The sequence below is a fragment of the Falco naumanni genome, chromosome Z, assembly GCF_017639655.2.
Source record: "Falco naumanni isolate bFalNau1 chromosome Z, bFalNau1.pat, whole genome shotgun sequence".
Classification (NCBI taxonomy): domain Eukaryota; kingdom Metazoa; phylum Chordata; class Aves; order Falconiformes; family Falconidae; genus Falco; species Falco naumanni.
In genome coordinates this window covers 55,286,592-55,304,436 of record NC_054080.1, presented here as the reverse complement: position 1 = coordinate 55,304,436, position 17,845 = coordinate 55,286,592, and the positions used below count along the sequence as shown (strand labels likewise).

The 17,845-nt window shown below is 37.0% G+C and overlaps 1 protein-coding gene across 3 annotated transcripts in view; it reads left to right on the top strand.

Moving 5' to 3' along the window:
* UHRF2 (ubiquitin like with PHD and ring finger domains 2) overlaps window positions 1-17,845 on the top strand; it is a 95,289-nt gene that overhangs the window by 15,556 nt on the left and 61,888 nt on the right. For all 3 annotated transcript variants that reach the window (XM_040579329.1, XM_040579328.1, XM_040579331.1), the window contains exons 2-3: window positions 1,149-1,391; window positions 5,590-5,852. In XM_040579329.1, the coding sequence (XP_040435263.1) occupies window positions 1,149-1,391; window positions 5,590-5,852 (506 nt within the window). The remainder of the gene's footprint in view (window positions 1-1,148; window positions 1,392-5,589; window positions 5,853-17,845) is intronic.

The following is a 17,845-nucleotide window of genomic DNA, read 5'->3' as shown; positions in this document are numbered from 1 at the left end:
ATTCAAGTTTTGATGTTCCAAAGCAATTAATTATACTTTTAGATAAATTAAATCTGTGCTTCAAAGATGCTGTAGGTCATTAAGAGTGCTTAACTGAGCAAAGCAGCAGTGGTCACTGCTCCCTTTGTTTATTTTCTGCTGGCACACAACTTGTTTTTAGGTGTGAGCTTCTTAGCTTAATTGTGGGAAGGTGAGATCATCCCTTAGAGATAATAACAGGTATCCTAAAACTGCAGAGCGGGGCCCAAAATAATGTTTAGTAACTGTGGGCTATATATGATTAAACAGTCTATTTCTATTTATATTCTGGTGTTCTGCAGGATCTAATTCCATCTGGAATATAGTGGGGCCTGAAGTACAATGTTATTTGAGGGAGTGCTACACAGTGCTTGTTTCTTCAGTTTTATAATAGCTTATAAACTGACCAGTTTAAAGATTCAATTTCAGTGAATAATCTTGTTTTGGTCTGGAGTTGTGGAACAGGAAACCTGGCTAAATCTGGAATAAAAATGTTTTTGAATGCTTTCAATGTAGGAGACTCCCTTTTTAAGGCCCAGTATGTAGTTTGGTGTTGTTTCCCTCTAAGTGTAGTTGCTTTTGCAGGGTACATACAGATCTTAAAGTTTTGAAAAGTAAATGGAGTTATATGTGTATGAGGTTCTTTTATATCTAGATGTTTTATTTAGGAAATAGTTTGCACAATATTAGCAAGTATCAGGTACTGCCTTGCTTGCTAGAAAAGATTGAGAAAGAGTGAATTGTGAAAGTGAGTGTTAATTTAAAAATTACCACATGTATTTACATTTATTGTGTATGTTGTGTAAGTGGTTACGTAGATCCTACCTGTTTTTTGATGAGAAAATCACTGCATTATTTTGGATGTTGATGCATAATCAAAAAGTCTGAAGTCTTTAAAGATGTCTGTTTCTCATTTTAAGCCTTTCACTGATTTTCGTTGGATAAAATCATGGCTGGAGGTAAATGATGAGAGTTTGCTTTTGCATATACTCAAGACATAAGTTTTTATTTACCAGAAATAGATGGCATGCCTCTTCTGCTCTGTACAACTGTTGTTGGTGAAAGGAACTTTTGGAAACTACTTAGGTGCCTCATGGTAGAATTTTACAAGTATACCTTTCTTTTGACAGCTAGAAGATGGACACACTTTATTTGACTACAATGTTGGACTAAATGACATAGTTCAGCTTTTGATACGATCTGAATCTGAAGCTCCTACCACTGCTTCTGTGACAGATCAGGATGGACAAGTCAATTCCTGCGCAGTTTCCAACTGCAAGAACAAAGTCAAGAAAACCAGTAGTGGATCACCCAGTCAGCCGTCTACATCATCTCGCTCATTTCTCATTGATCCTGGCATTGGATTGTACAAGGTATGTACAAACTTTAAAAGCTGTAAAAATGCCTCATGCTTCACTTGCGGGTTTATTTATTGTTTTATTATATGAAACTGTGTAGCCTCATTGCTTTTTTTTATGATTTGGCATGATTCCCCTATTTGACATAAACTAAATTGATGGCATTTGAACTGACGTAAAGCTGTCTCTGTACCAGGCTTACTGGGTGTTGCAGGTTTCAGGAGAGGTCATAAACTCTGATGTGTTTTGTTCTCCAAAACACGTTCTTCAGAAAGTTTAGAGTACCTGTGAAACAGAAATACTTCTTGTGGACAGAAGATGCTAATAAAAAAATGTGGAAAGATACATTTTTTTCCCCTACTTATTTTTTCAGGCTTGCCTATTATTTAATACTAACGTTTCAGTGCTGCACTAGACTAGGTAAACGATGGAAATAACAATTCCTTTAAATAGTGTGTGATGGAATGATTGCTGTTTTATTAGAGTTTTTTTTATGACATATATCATATTAATTGTTAGTTTTGTACTTCATTCAGGTTTTCTGTATTGTCATGTAGAATTATATCAGGGTACCGGAAGTTTAAATTAAACAGGAAATGGGCAGTTTCCAGTTTGCTCGCTGACTGGATATTCAGTGGGTGCGTATGTGTAGGGAATGGTAGCATTTTACATTCTGTTTGGTTTTTTGTCTTAGGTAAGAAATACCTATAACAGTAATTTTGCTGGAGAACATGCAGAATTACAGAAGGAAATGGAGCTTGAGGCTGCCACATGCATGCAAGTTAATTTCAGTTAGAGAAATGATGTTACGTAGACCTGTCATCCGCATAGGAAGCTGTCTTAGCTTCATGTAGACTATTAATGTTTCAGGTATTAAGGACAAGTGGTAAGTCACTTTCTGTTCCTGTAGCATTCTGTGCAGTTGAGTTTTATTCATTCTCTGAGGCATCAGAGTAAAAAAATCAGTAGCCTGAATATGGAGACATAAAGTTATGTGTGTGCTTCCTTTTTTTTCCTCTTCTTCTATCTCCATTTATTACAGTGGGAAAACCCCCAGTTCTTTGGTTCTGATGCTTTATAATTAATCAATGAATGTGATAGGTAGTATGACTGAGGACAGGGAGAATACTGAGGAGATGGGAGGCTGCAGAACATCAGTTGATCAAAGAGAAGGAGCATTAATGTGTATTTTCAAGAATGCTAAAAATTATATCAGGTAGTTCCTTAGCTGTTTTGGTTAGGATTAAAACAGAAAGTGTAAAAGGGAACGGTGATACTGGCAAACATACTCAAGGAAGCCTATTCTGTTGAGTCAGCTGGAATTTTTGCAGTCTTGAATACTAGGGACTTAACACTTTCTCCTTCATTACCTGTGAGTTGATTACTTTTTCAGTCAACCATATGTTTTTAATATCTATATAGAAAAATAAGGGTACAGTCATTGAATTTTTTGTTTCTTGTAGATGACAGTGGGAACATAGAGGGGACTTGCACTTAGAGAATCAAGAAACTTCCAAGAATAATTTTTTAGTCAGTAATGTAATTCAAAGGTAGTAAATTTTTTGAAATAAAAGTCAGTGCAGAAGGCCATAAACTAAGCTGTGTTAGCTGGCTGAATAGATGAATGTATTTAATTATTTTGCATTTATTTGTTTGTTGAACAGTAAGGAATTGTATGTTTATGGGAGGGAATAGTTTGTTACAATGTCTTCTGTCTGAGGAAAGTCCTGTGCCTCACTGGACCTGCATCCAGAGCTAGACACAACAAGACATTTGGTATTTGCCTCTATATTATGAATAGTCTCAGCCTTTGTGCCCACCTTCCTGACTTCAGCTGCCAAAAGGAAAAGTAGCATGGTAGCCAGTATGGAATCTGTAATTTAAAACACGAAAATGAAAAAAGAAAGAAAAGAAAAAAAAAAAAGAAAAAAAAATGTTAAGAATTGATATTGGAAAAAATAGTTAATAGTAATTGTTGTTAGATAGTTAAAATCGTGATTTGAACAGAGTTCCTCTGTGTGGCCATTCTATATTATGTAGATCACAATGATTTAGATGTTTTATGTTTCAGTTGTACCTGATCTCTGATATTTACATGGGCTCTTAAGGACTAGTAGTGGATGGAATTATGCTCAATTCCTGTTCCTTGTTACTAAGACACAATTGTTAGGGGTGTCTGGTTTAAGAATGGGGGGTCCATCCCAAGGTGGACTCGGCCTGTGTGAAGGGCACCACCTTGGCTAAGCCGGGTATCCATGTCTGATCTCCAGTGCCAAATGGAGGAATAGAAGACAGGTGACAAGAGAGGAGTTACAGTAACACTGGTTGGCACGCAGGAATGATGTTAGAAAAATGAAGGCTTGTTCAGAAGCCTGTGGTGTATTTCGCCTTCTGATTCTTGCACAGTCTTAGTAACTTTTCATCCAAAAATCTCTGGCTGTAGTGAAAACATTTTAGCTGAGAGCTCTTAACTAGCTTGTAACGAAAAAACACACAAACTGAATCTGTAATTAAAATCGGTATTTGTTTAATCCTGTCCACAAAAAGCTAATAACCCAGTTTTTAAACCGGACGCAAAACCTTACTCTTTGCAAGGGTGGGAAGTCTGTTAGGTAAGTATGCACATTATATTATGGAAGTATTCGTTGGAGAGAAACATAAGTGTAAGGGAGTTGGCACTGATTTTTTTTTTTTTTTTTTTAATTTTTTTGTTGTTCTGAATCAGACGATTTTTGACTTGGCCAGCATGGCTTCTCTGGCACTTCCATAACTGGTTGCAAGAAGTAGCAGCAGATGGAGTAGTCCTTAGTGGTGTGTGTTTGAGAGGAGGAAGTAAAAAAGGACTTTGAGCTACAAGTAATTCAAACATGTAAGGTTGTGTAGGGATGCCTTCATGAGGTTTCCTTCTAGAAGTGTACCAGAATCCACTGTTTAAAATAGATTTATAGATTTAAAATAAGGGTGGCCTTCTCTGATTTATTATGGGGTTGAAATTTTCATTCCGGTGAAAAGAAAGTACTTTGAATACTGTAGGTTTTAAGAATAAAAATTAAAAAAAAAAATACACGTTGGTGTTTTGCATGGGAGAAAAAATAAGTTTCCATTTAGGAGGTCATTGTAAAGAAGGTGAATGAAAAGAGTAGAATATGAAGTATTGCTTTCTTGGAACAAAATTTTTAGCTCAAACTGCTGTCAATTGTACTTTCAGATACCCAAGGACTCCTTCACTGTAAATACTGAAAGTTACTGAGCGTGTTTTTTGGCTTGCTCCTGTGAAAATAAGTTAAGATTGTTCAGTTTATAGAAACTAGCCTTTGGGGTTAGTAAGTGTAAGTATCTGTCTGCCACTGTGTTGGTACTTGGCAAAGGCTGTAGCTTAAAACTTATATAGATACATACATATATGTATATATGTATCTCATATTGTTTATTATAGGTGTTTTCTATGGTATGGCTGTGCAGTAGTTCTGTTGTAGTAATTTTTTTATACTTGATGTGCTGTTGATGAAGTGTTATTTAATTTTTTTTCCCCCAGTGTTCTTAGTATTATTAAGGGAACATCTGCTTAATTAGTTGGAGAGTTGAGAAAATGAAACACGATTCAGAATAGTAAAGTGGTTTGGTTGCTAAATACCAGTATTATTGTGAGTACAGAAGGGAGAAATTCTGGGATATAATTCTGTTTCTTACAGTGATAGGATTTTGGCTCACTGTGGCAACCTTGTTAGACTTATTTCCTCCCTCTCTCTGCTTGAGTCTTGAATGGTTAAAAAAATCTTGCAGGCCAGAAAGATAGAAGGTTAAATTATAATTTCACATTGAAGGCTCAGGGAAGTCTTTAAATCCATTGGTTGCAAGCTAGTATTTTAATGCTGTGTATGCTTACTTTAGCCATAAAGAACAACTAGTGAAGAGGAAAGGGTAATAAAAATGATTCAGATTGGAGGATGGGGGGAAAAAAAGCTTTTTAAAATTACATACAGATTGTATTCATACTAGATTTTAATGAGGGAAGAGTAATAAAATCCTGAAAACGCAACACATTCATGACTGCATGTTACTTGAACTTGCTCAGGCTCAGCTAGTGACTAGAGCCGATTGTTCTACTGGTGACAGAGTTAAGTAGTAGCATACTAAGTTTCCTTAATTATTTTTTCTTAATTAGGATTATATAAAATAAGCATTGATTAATTATTGATTTTTTTCCTTTTAGATAAATGAATTGGTAGATGCTCGTGATGTCAGCATTGGAGCCTGGTTTGAAGCACATATAGAAAATGTTACCCGAGCAACAAAGGGACATAAGAATGGTAAAGCTCAAGGAAAGAGTGGTAACACTTACAAAAGGACTAATGGAAACTTAAGTCAAGATCATTCTAGAGAAAATGCAAATAATTTGGACAGTACACCATCCACATCTTATTCAGACTGTATGGACACTGATGAAGAAGCTATTTATCATATCAAGTACGATGAGTAAGTGCTCCTGATACTATTTTGAGGACATCACATATTGTTACTTGGTTTGTATAAACCAAGAATTTCTTGAAGAAGCTTGGAATCAAAGAAAGCAAGTTCAATATTGCAACCAAGAAAAAAATTATTTAAAAAATTATGACACTTTTCAGTTGGATATAATTAATACATTGGGAGTAATGGTATTTTTCATGCCTAAATACTTGTCAAGAATTAATTTGTCTTTATGAAGCAAAATCCATCCTTACATAAGATAAAGGAAGCTATCTAACTGAATTTTTACTGTGGGTTTTTCTAAGTAAAGTATTGTTTTAATTTTTTTTAACTATTCCATGTGTATATTCAATTCCTCTTACTGGAGGTGAAGGAGAACTCTCATGAGAGCAAATTTTGTTACTTGATTTGGATCAATTTTATTCCAAATAGAAAAATTGTGCACAAAATTACAGGTCTGCACTTGCAGTAGAAGGTTTGTTACAAAGAACTTTGTGACTGAGGGCGTGAAATTGATTCTGAACTGGAGAGAGGGTGTTAAGGGTGGGTTGTGTTTTTTGTTTCTGTAGTAAAATCAAATTCCAGAGCCTGCAGTATGTGGGTAGAAAATGCAGAGTTTGGGGGGGAATTCTTACTTATGAGCAGGTTTTACACACTTCGTTTGCTTGAGAAATTGGTCCAGATATTTTAAAATACCTGTTAAAACATTTAAGTTAAAGCTTCTAAACAAATAAAACTTTGAATGAGTTGAGGATTTTTAATTTTTGGTACTGACATTAGAAACAATACTGTAGTTTGTGCAATGTAAGGTTAAGGTAGAAGGATGCTAAGTATCTTCAGTATTAACTAGATACAGATTTCCAAAATAATGTTTTTAGAACAGCTGTCTCAACTTCTGTTACTTTAATTTGTAACTGTGATTCTGCCTTACATAGAGAACTTCTTTGTTGCTCTTACTAGTAGCAGATACAACTTAATGCATTTTTAACTGAGTTCAGATTCTGTGTCTGCGACTGTATAAGTTATGTACTTCAAATGTTAAGAGAATTATTGAGGTGGAAGTAGAAATGTAAACACTTCATTGAATATTGCAAGAAATACATGAAAATAACTTGGCCAACCAGTATGATCAAAATGAAAATATTTTCTCTTAAGACTACATGTCTATTTTGGTATGATTTCAAAGACCTGACTTTAAGATTACCTAATTTTACAATAGTATGGATATACGTAAGTTAGCCATGGGGAAACATTTCTGAGACGGTAAGTGTAACTATTGCAGTGAAATTATGTCCCTTTTTTGTAGATACTGTTGCTTTTCATGAGTTACCAGTACAGAAGTAGAAAATTTTTCACAGCAGGTCTGATTTTTCTTTGGCATATTCATGCTAAAGAAAAAAAAGAAGGTTGACCTCTCTGTGTAGTTCAGAATCTAGCTGTTGCCTTTCATCAGGTGGAGACAGTCTTTTAACTCTTACTGTAAGATTACGTATAGCAGTTGTGTATTCTTAGCCCACAAAATGTTAGAAATGCAGTGTTGCAAAGTAGTCATTGACCTCACAGTTCTTTAACTGATCAAAAGTATTGGAAGTTTGAGCTTTTGGAGAGAAAAACTATTGGAAGGCTTTCTGAAAAGTGAGACTTGTACATTTATCAGTGATTTGGTTTTTGATGAATGTTACTGATAAAAGTCTTTCAATGTACCACTTTTTCCTTGTAGTGTTAACTAGCTACCATACGAATACACGTTATATGTGCACTCATACCACTTTGTTTTCATATACGAGTGTTTACCTCTTTGGTGTCTGTAGACCACGTGTGTATCCTGCTACCTGTATTCTTGATGTGGATCAATAGGGAGGTCATGGTGTGTTTTGCCATACAGTTCTCCGCTCCAGAAATTGTTTATCTCTTCACTCCTGTTCTTCAAGGTTCATATTTTACTGCATCTACTTTCTTCTTCTGCACAGTTATCTGTTCCTGGGTGTTTTCCTCTTTAGGTTTAGACACTGCATTTTGCTGCCAGGTGTACTTGGCATTCTCTAGTCCATCCTGGCTGTGTTGTTTTGGAGAAGGTGTTTTCCCTTTTATTTTCTAGAGGTCAGTATTTTCTAGGGTGACATAATTTCAGCTGTGCTTTGCCTACAACAGGTATATTCTTGCAAGACATGAAAACACGTGTGGTTATCTGAAACAGAACAAAAATGGTCTATGATATAAGCCTGGTGCCTGTGAAGCCATCAAAATTACTTGAATACATTGGAGGGACTATGTGTCAGATGTGCATACAGGCCCACAACTTCTCAAATCATCACTGATACTCAGTTTCCAGACTGGTTCTCCCTCTCTGCCTGTTATATCCTTCCAGTTTGGCAAAAAAATCACCAAAAAGAGGGTTACAGCTGAGAGTAGGTCACCTATAGTGCATTGAATTGGTCTGCTCCAGGCCCTTGACGCTGATGCACATCTTCATTGTGATGAATAATAAGTGTACTTTACTGTACCATGTGTTGTGGGAGACTTAGTCTGACAACCCCCACCCCTGCAACCCCCGCCACCTGAGAAAAACCCCCCAAAACCCCCAAAGCCCAAAACAAAAGACCAAACAAAAAAAAAATAAACCAAAACAAAAGTTCAAGAAACATCCTTCCTGCCACCGCTGTCTCTTGATGGCTGGAACCAGTGATGCTAATAGTGGTGTTTATGTTGGAGGTACTAGAAATCTGTGCAAACCCCCATCTCAGGACTAGGTCTTCCATCATCATAGGCCCAGTTTTTGCAGTGAAGTCCTCTAGGGCAGGCCTGTCTCACCTTGGTGTCTCCAGAATACACAGATCCATGTTTTGACTTGAATGAAGTCCTGAAACTGTTCTTTTTAGCAGTCCCATGGGTGTTGACACTGTATTCATAAATTCAGGACTGAGTTACCTGTTGTTCGACACCACCTATCTCAGAACTGTGTAGCTGGGAATTTTATCCAAAAGTGAAGCTTCACCTCAGTAATTTTCTCTTAGGCTGTGCGTGTCAGGAAAGTTCACCTTCACCTTAATTGCCTATTTATACTGGACCACACTTCTCTCTACTTAGAATTTTTTTGGGGGTGGAAGAAGATCTGTCAAAGAGCATGAAGAACTTATTAAGAATTTTCGTTCAAAATGTGTCCAGAAATTATGGTTGTGTTTATCCTCCCTCCGCCAGATTCAATGAGGGATAATGTTGCCGCAGCCAGGGGTTCTACATAGTCCTGCAACTGTGCATTGAGGAGTCTGGATCTGTATTGGCTTGCTTGTATGATCCACACCTGATTCTTTGGAAGCAGGTGGAACAGCATCAAGAAGTCTGACGGTCTTCTGGCCTTGCTTTTCTAGTTGGAAACATTTGATAGTCCCATGAAGTTAAGAATCCAATCAATCATTAATTCTTTCTCAGCAAAGTAACTTTGAGGTCACTTCTTAAGAGCAGCTGTTCATAAAGGATGAAGCAGTACTTGTCCTTCCTTTAAGTTAGAAAGCTGGTTTTAGCAGTGGTGCTGCTAGATTTACATGTCAGAAGTTCTGTGCAAAACTTACATATGTTGTTTTGCAGTTTTAGGTTTGCTAAAACACTTTTTTCTAATCCGTCTTTTCATAGGAGTGTACTTCCTCTGTGGGGCTGAGTTTTCATTTGGTCCTCTCTTCTTTCCACTTCTTGTTTAAATAGTGTAGTTACAGTGAATGTGAAGGGGAAAAACATGGCAGAGCTCTTCTAGCAAGCAGTATGATTAATAGAAATTAACCTTTCTGGGCAAGAGCTTATACTAGTTTCAAAGAGGTAACTGTCTTAGGGCTAAACAGAGCTCTCAGCCAGCTGTGACTGCTGCAGATAGGAGATGCTACTTGATTTTATAGGCAACAGGGTTAGTTGAGTTAGTTGGTGTTGTGGTTCCCTCTCCCTTTACAGCCCACCCCCCCAAGGCTGTATGCCTAGCTTTTAACTAAATTGCTGCAGTAGTTGTAAGGCCCACATGTTTCTGCAGAGAGATCATTCTGTTTGTAGACAACCTAGTGCCATTCAGAGGAAGAGAACTTCTCAGTTCCAGATTAAACTGGAGTCACAGCTCTTGATAGGCTCAAAGGTGTAAAAGGCTTGTGATGCTTAAGAACCCTATCTTCATCAGTGAGAAAGAGACCAAAGATCAGCTTTATCAATGCTGAGTGTCAGTAAGTACCAAGTCTCCTGGAATCCAGTTGTGGCTACGTAGCGTTTGCCTGATAGTCCTTCTTCTGCATTCAGTTTCTGAAGGCAGCATTGTTTACAGGTATGTTTCTGCTTCTAACAGTATTGTCTTCCTCCTCTTCTGGCACTTTGTTCACTGTATTTCCATTTCATCTTTGTATTTGTTAGTATCACAAAGAACCATTAAAGATTTTGAAGTCAAGGGTGTGCTGTGAAGTTTCATACGCTGCTATCATACATTGCTTTTGTCTGCTCCTAGTAACTGTCTTTTAATACAGAAGATGTGAACCTGTCTTGAACAGAATGAAGCCGAATCCTTATTTGAAAGGACTCAAGAGGAATCCAATACATGCTTAGATCCTGAAGTTAACTGAGATAACCGTAGGTAGTCTCTCCACCACAGCTTGTTTAAGAATCGCTTCTAAGTCAGGAGTGGGACACTTCAGCAGCTTAATGTGGCACCATAAGGACATTGCTGCTGTGTCATAAGAAAATTTGCCCTTTTCTTCAGTTTTATTTCATATTTGTTGCTTGTGCAGCACTGGATGTAGGCTACTGTTCCAGGGAGACAGTTCTGTCACTGAGTGTTAGCTCTTCCCTGAAGTATCAGTGGAGAGAATTACTGATTTACAAACACGCTGTCTTTTCCTTTTCCTGTTAAGAGTCATTTGTAATGAAGGCCTTCCATATTAGAAAGCTCTCACAGGATGGCTGTATATTTCTGCAGCCTGAGAAATGTCAGTGTGCTTACCTATATGCAAGTATAGATTCAGTATGGCTAAAGTGTAGATAACTTTTTTTTTCAGGGCTGCTGTGTTTGGCTGATGATAGCCCTCGTTTTTTTATCAATCAACAGAGAAGTTTAATTTAAACCTTGAGGTAATATCTGCATAATGTGTCACATAGTATGCTGTGGTTATTTATTCTAGGGAACCAGATACTTTAGCAAGAGGGATTATCTATTTACTTCATGCTTAATATGAGCTGAGGAGTAAGGCTCCCTGAACTCTTGCAGATCTGGAAATAGTCTGAGGTTTCTTTGTTTCTCACCTCAAGAGATTATAGTTAAGTCTGTGTCTGTCCTGTATAGGTTGTGTGTTGGATGTTTTTATGATCCATAAAATTTTACATGGATGTTTTGTCTTCGATGCGGAAAAAAGCCTTTCTGAGAAGCAGTATGAGGTAGGATGCACTGTATAGGTGAGTTACATGCCTAGCCTAATTCTGGCAATTTAGGTACCCAATGGCCGTTACTATTAGTGAGGTTTTCTAAAAGCTTTAACAAGTTCTTGGATCTGCAGGCAGAAGTTAGAGTATTTCTAACAGTAGATTCATTAAGAACAGATATTTTTCCCCCCAGTTCTTCATGTTGCATTTTACTAAAACAGACTTCAGTGAACAGGAAGACTTTAACCTGATGGGCGTAAGTTTCCAAGTACGCTAAGGTTCTTGTCCAGTAGTGTTCCTCTTCAAAGAGAAGCTCTTTGGTTGATTCTTCTGTTTGCCTGATGGATCTTGAGCATTATGATGTTAGTCCTTGCTTCCATATCAGTACACCATCTTTCAGTGGATTTCCTAGGCTTCTCTCTTTGCACTTTACTAAGGTTAGTGTTTCTTCTGGGTTTGGTGACAATACTGCAGTCTCAGATGCAGACAATGCTGAAGAGCCTCATCTTCAATGGAGTAGAAAACTGATAGTTGATGTTAACCTTTAGAGCCTGTGGCAACCAGCTTGCTACCTCTCTTCTTCAGCAAGTTGACTTCCATGATTTCTCTCACTTTTAAAGGAAGAATGACAGCCTGCGTGTGAGTCTCAGTGTTAGTTTGGTGGGTTTTGTTTTGTTAGTTTGTTTGTTTGTTTTTAATCAATATTGCAAGATTTCTTTTGGGACATAGTCTAGGTTTTGACTGAAACTGAGATTCAACCTCCTGAGTTTTGTTAGAAAACTGGCTTTCCTTTACTCTTATTAAACTGCATAACTTTTAGTAAGTTGGATAGAACAAGCATGATTCAGCGTGCTTGGGACAAATTACTTCAAATAGTCCCCGTGTCTCTTTGTGCTGCTAACTGGAAGATCAAAGGATACAGTGGTCTTAGAGATGGTCTCATTTGATGCTGGGAATTTGAAAATCTATTGCAAGACTGCTAAGGCAGATCTTAAGTTGCAGTGTACTTCTAACTGACATTACTAAAGAATGTTGCCATTCTGGATATCTGTAGAATATTAGTACTGCCTATTATATGTGTTTACAAACTGCTGTCCTTGGATGTGATCCTACAGTAATTACTGCGTAGTGAAGAAATCAGAAGCCCACTCAGTCTAAACTGTGGGTGTGGGGGGCTACTGACTTTGCCTATAGACCGTTGTGTAGTTAGTTAGGAGGGTACTTAAGAGCAACTAGTTCCTTTGAGGTATCATTTCCATGTGCATCATTTATCTGTCCTGGAGCCTGTATGTTGTTGAGGTTTTAAAGTAGAACCAACAGCTGTTTTCTGCAGACAAAACAGCTTTGAATGGGTGAACTTCGCCCATAGCTGGGCAAAGCATGCATAATCATCAATGTGCCTTTCCTAAAGTGACACTGTATTTGCACTCAGGCTATGCTGACCCTTGTTTCTTGTAGAGAACTCAGTTATGTAGTTGCTGCTAGTGACGCATCTGTGCGCAGTTCCTGTACCAAAAATACAGGGCAGGAGGAATGGGTAGAGAAGAACATGTGCATATCTGTGCCTGTTACAGAGGCAGTTTTGTTTACAGAGTAAATTTGAGTAATTTCTGAGAAATAAAATTACTGGTGAGTAGTCCATTTCAGCATGAAGAATTAAGAACAGTGTTGATTTTCCTCAGTATCTAGTTAAAGATGTCTGTTCTTACTGCTTCTGTCTTTTAAGTTGCTGATGCTGTTGCATCTAAACAAAGAGCTATTATAATTAGGACCTGTAGTCCTTAAGAATAAATTCACTTACTGTTGTGCTCAACTTCACAGACCATTTAACAAAAATACATTCCTTACCCCAAAGAGATGACAGCCTGCTTTGAAGGTAAAGGCAGGTACATATGCCTTTACTGTATGTATGTACAGTATTACATACGTGTTTGTGTGCATATTTATGTGTGTATATATATGTATATACAGTATGTATGCCGTTACTGTAGTTGCAAGCCTCGGTCAGTATGTCCCTCATTAGCCAGTTAGCTTTCCATAAGCTGTGTGAATTGTCATAAAAATAAAAATTATTGTGGAAAATACCACAGTAATCTTAGACCCTCAGATCATAAATGGAGTACAGGAAAAGTTTAGTGTATGTGGTCATTTGTACTAAAAGGGCACTGATCCCAGTGGTCTGGGATGCCTGTTAGACTCCTGTGTTCCTAAGTGTAAAGTGAATTGATCCTGTTCTATCAGTCTGTCAGTGGTGACTTGCATTCCGACATGGAAGGTTTGCTGTTAACCACTACTATAATGCATTGATCTGTCAACTCAGTACTCCTCTGTGTTTTCATTTTTGTTTCTGTGTCTTCTTGAGAACCATTTGTATGGTTGGCTGTCTTTTTTTACCATTTGAAGCTTATTTGCTTGTGCTTCTAAGCTGTTCGAGTCATGTTACAGGCATAGGTGCCTCATGCTAGCTGAAAGAGATACAAGAATAGGAGCTTGGGCAACAAACTATTTGAACAGATGGGGAACAGAGCAAGAAAAAAGGTTAGGAGGAGAAAAGTTGGGAGGGATCCTACTTGAAATACTTTCGGGTTTTCTTCTTGTTTTTCTTTTTAAATGTTTGTACGTTCCCCAGATCTCATCCTGCTCAAATGGAAAACATTTATTCCTATATTATTTCATGTTGTAGGAGCTTTGAAAAGTCTTAAGTGCCAGGAGAAGAAGGTCTTTTAAGTACAAGAGGAGTTCTTATTGTCAAGAAGATTACTTTTTTCATTTAAACCCTTTTCTTACACATCTATTCTGTTTATTCAGGAGTAATCAGGGTTGCAGACAGTAAGAGAAGTTCATCTTGAAAGTGGTGTGAGGAGAAACAGTTCCCAATGGAGGCTAAAGGTATTGCTGGTGTTCTGTTTTTATAAAGACAGGAGACAAAATTAGAAAAAATTATAAGGCATTTTGTTTGGAAGACTGTGATAGCCTGGCATTCTAAAATGCTCTGTCCTGCTGTAACCATTATCCTTACCAAAAGAGTCTTGCCTATTTCAGGTGAGTTTCGTTTGTTATTTGTAGTCCAGACTGTCAGTGACTTTTGAAAAATAATTTATTTATATACGGTTCTGCATTTTCTTTAAAAATGTGCATGTGTGTGTATGTATGTATGTATGTGTATATATACATACACACATATATTAAGAAAACTAAGATTTCGCTGTGTTGTCATAGAAGTCAAAAAGTTTAGTTATCCTGTGTGCTAAGTAACATGCAAGACACAGATAGATAGCTGGAGAGTACAGAATATTTTGAAGAAATGAGAATAAAAGTTATAATACTGCCTGCTCAAGAAAAATAATCTCTTTTTTCCTTGAAAGTGTCTCCTTAGCTGAAGAGATCGTCAAGAGGATAATAGTCTTAAACTTGCTATTCCTTTCTTAAGGAATGGTTTGAAGGTTAGACTTGCTTAACAGGTATGTTTTTCAGAATATTTTTAATGTGGAATGTTCAAATAAAGGTAGTAGGCTGGGATTTAATAGAATGTATCTGAGAATTCACACAGGGAGCACTTTTCGTGATAAGTTGATTTTGGAGACCAAAAGACACTATGGGCCACGGTCAGATGGGGTGGCCACTGCTGCTTCATCTTACCTTATTTCCTGACTACGTACATCAAAGTTGCATTGAATTTGATGGTTGTGTGGCTGTACAGTGAAGTGTTCTTGCTCCCTAATTTATCTAAAAAGTAGTGTTCACTAAATGAATATTACTATTTTTTTGTGTTACTGATCCAATCAAATGAAATTGCTCAGTGGCTGCACAATGGGGGCAGAACAAGGGAAACAATCACTACTTCTTTGAGAGGCAGCTGCCTTGAGCAGCATTAGTAAAAGTGTGTAATGCCAACAGTTCGATTTTGTCTTCTCTGAAGAAATGCCCAAATGCATTCCCTTGCACACAATATATTTCTCAAATATCCCTTCTAAACATGTTTAACTGAAGCACTTGACTTTATTTCCTATGCTTTATGTGTATAAAGAAAAAATGCTTATCAGGAAGGTGTACACTGTCAAATTCCTGTCACTATTAACAGTTGAAGTGGGGAGACTGGGGGGTGATTTCTTTGAAGCATACTGAGTTAATGGTTAGAAATACGAAGAAATGTTGGGTGCTACAGACCATAGCTTCATTATATGGCACCTGTGATCTTCAGTTCATGTTGGCCACTTTAGAATTTTAGAAGACAAAGAGGAATGAGAACCGTGTTATCTGCCTAGCAGAATCTTCTCTGAGGGCAAATGTTTCCTAAGGGGAAACACATGTTTTCTTTGACCTTCTGTCAGTAACAAACTTTTTGTCATTGATCGCAGTGACTGCTTGTAGTACCTCTAATTTTGTTTTTTAGTTTCTGATATCAGTGATTAGTTTGTTTACTCATTCAAAACTTTTTGTACAGATAATTAGACAATGCTAGAACAACAGGAGACCTGCTAGGTCATGTACGAGTCCTCATTCTTTATGTCCTTACTAGAAAAAAGAGTGCTACTACGATATGGCTGGCTAGGCATATTAGTTCAAAATTTTAAAGTATTTTGTGGGAGTAGCTGGCACAGCACTGGTCTTAATTTCAAGAATTTGATTCCTTCTAAGATTCCTTGTCCCATTTGCAGTGTGTTTCCTGGCTGCATAATCTCAGGGTGTTTGCATGTATTAGTCTTCAGGGTTTAGACAACTGGCATTAACTGTAAGGCTCAGATTTCTAAGGATGTAGACACTTTCCACAAACTGAAAAGGAAATAGTTTGAGGAGAAAGTTAAGGTGTTTCTTGTGCTTCTTTAGAAAGCATATGAAATGAAAAGAGGGAAACTTTGCTGTCCTAGTAGTTGTTTGAGAGAACAACTGAAATGTCAACAGCTAAACTTTTTTTCTCTATAAAACTGATACTTGGCTGAAAAAAATGGTGTGGTTTCTGAAAATGTGATTAAACTCTTTTTACTTCTTGTCTTTAGCTGTAAGTATTCTCCTTGCACAGTCACAGATTTGAACACCTGAGGAAAGGTTTTTCAAAAAAGTCTTTCAGTAATTGTGACTTGTCATCCTGTGTGCTAACTGGTAAAGTAAACCTGGTTCTCATTACATTAACAGTATTTAGACGCATTGTACAACAGTTTTGTATTAAGAATTCAACCTTATATGTATTTTTTACAGCTTCTGAAGTTCTCTTTTGATACTCTGTTTCCACTTTGCCTTCTTTCAGAATATCCATGTCCACACAGTGCAATGGTGTAAGTCTAGAAGTTATTTTTGCTTAATACTCAGAACTAAAATCATTAGGAAAGTAAGATGTTCTCTTCAGGCTATTAGTACAGTTTCTCAGTGTTTAAGCTGCTTAATTCTGTAATTGTTAGTTGTTAGGTAAGGTTTTCAAGAACTTGTTCATATTCCAAGTGACTGATTTTTATATTTATTGATATTTGTTATTTCTTCCAGTCTACTATTAGAAATAAATTACCTTTTTTTTTTTTTAATAACAAATTATCAGGCCTGCTGCTTGTCTTTTGGAAGTGCAAAACCACAGCTTTATCCTGGTGATTTCCTACCCCTTCCCTCCATAATTGTGGCTTAGATGCTTTTCCAGTATAGTGTTGTTCTCTTCTTCAAAACACTACAGCAAAATTATGCTCATTATTTCCTCTGGTAGCAAATTGTCCAGAGGTGGTGGTGGTGGTATGAATGCAGTTTTATTCAGGTTGACCTTCTTAATCAAATTTGCCTATTCTATGAGCACATTCCGTTTTCTTACTTACTTTATTTCTGCCCTTCTATTCCTTCATTTCTGGCTGTATGTTGAACTACTCTTTTCTTAGTTTGTTGCTTGGGAATATAAATTATGCTTTCATTCTGTTTATATTGGAAAGTAGTAACTTAAGAAATTGCAAATCTGCACTAACTTTCCCTACCATACTAGTATGGAGAGGGGATGGGGAAGTCTTGTTTTTTGTTTCCAGACTTTTATCTTTCCAGTTCCAGTTGTTCTGGTAACAGCTGGGAAAAGCGTTAAAGGGTATGTTGCAGCTTCTCAGTAAATTGAGCAGACTTGTGTATATTCTGACATTGAGCTAATGTTTAGTATTTGAGCATTTTAGGAATGAGCAGGTACTGGCCATAGCCAAGAGAAACTGGAATTTTTACTTCATGGATAATCCTTTGCTGTGGAGACTGTCAGCGCAGATAGGAAATCTTAAGAAATCCCTTACAGTTAGAAATATTACTGGGAAAAATTAAATTACAGAGAAATACAGCTTAATGATGAACATGAGACGTCTTATGGGTGGTGTTCATTAAACTGTTATGATTATGCTTACTGTTGTGATGTTTGCTTTTTTCAATATTAGGTGCCAGGTGTAATGAAAATTATGGAAAATCAAGAAAATGTCTACAATTGTTTTAAGGTTGAATTGCCATATAATCTTCCATTTCAACTGTACCAGACTTTTGCTAGTCTAATTAGAACACTGCTGTGAAAATGTTTCTGTTTTCTCTTGAGGGTCATCTTAGAATTTTAGAAGTTACTCAATAAATAAGAAAACACTTTCAGTAAACATTCACGTCTAACAGTAGTCCTTTAT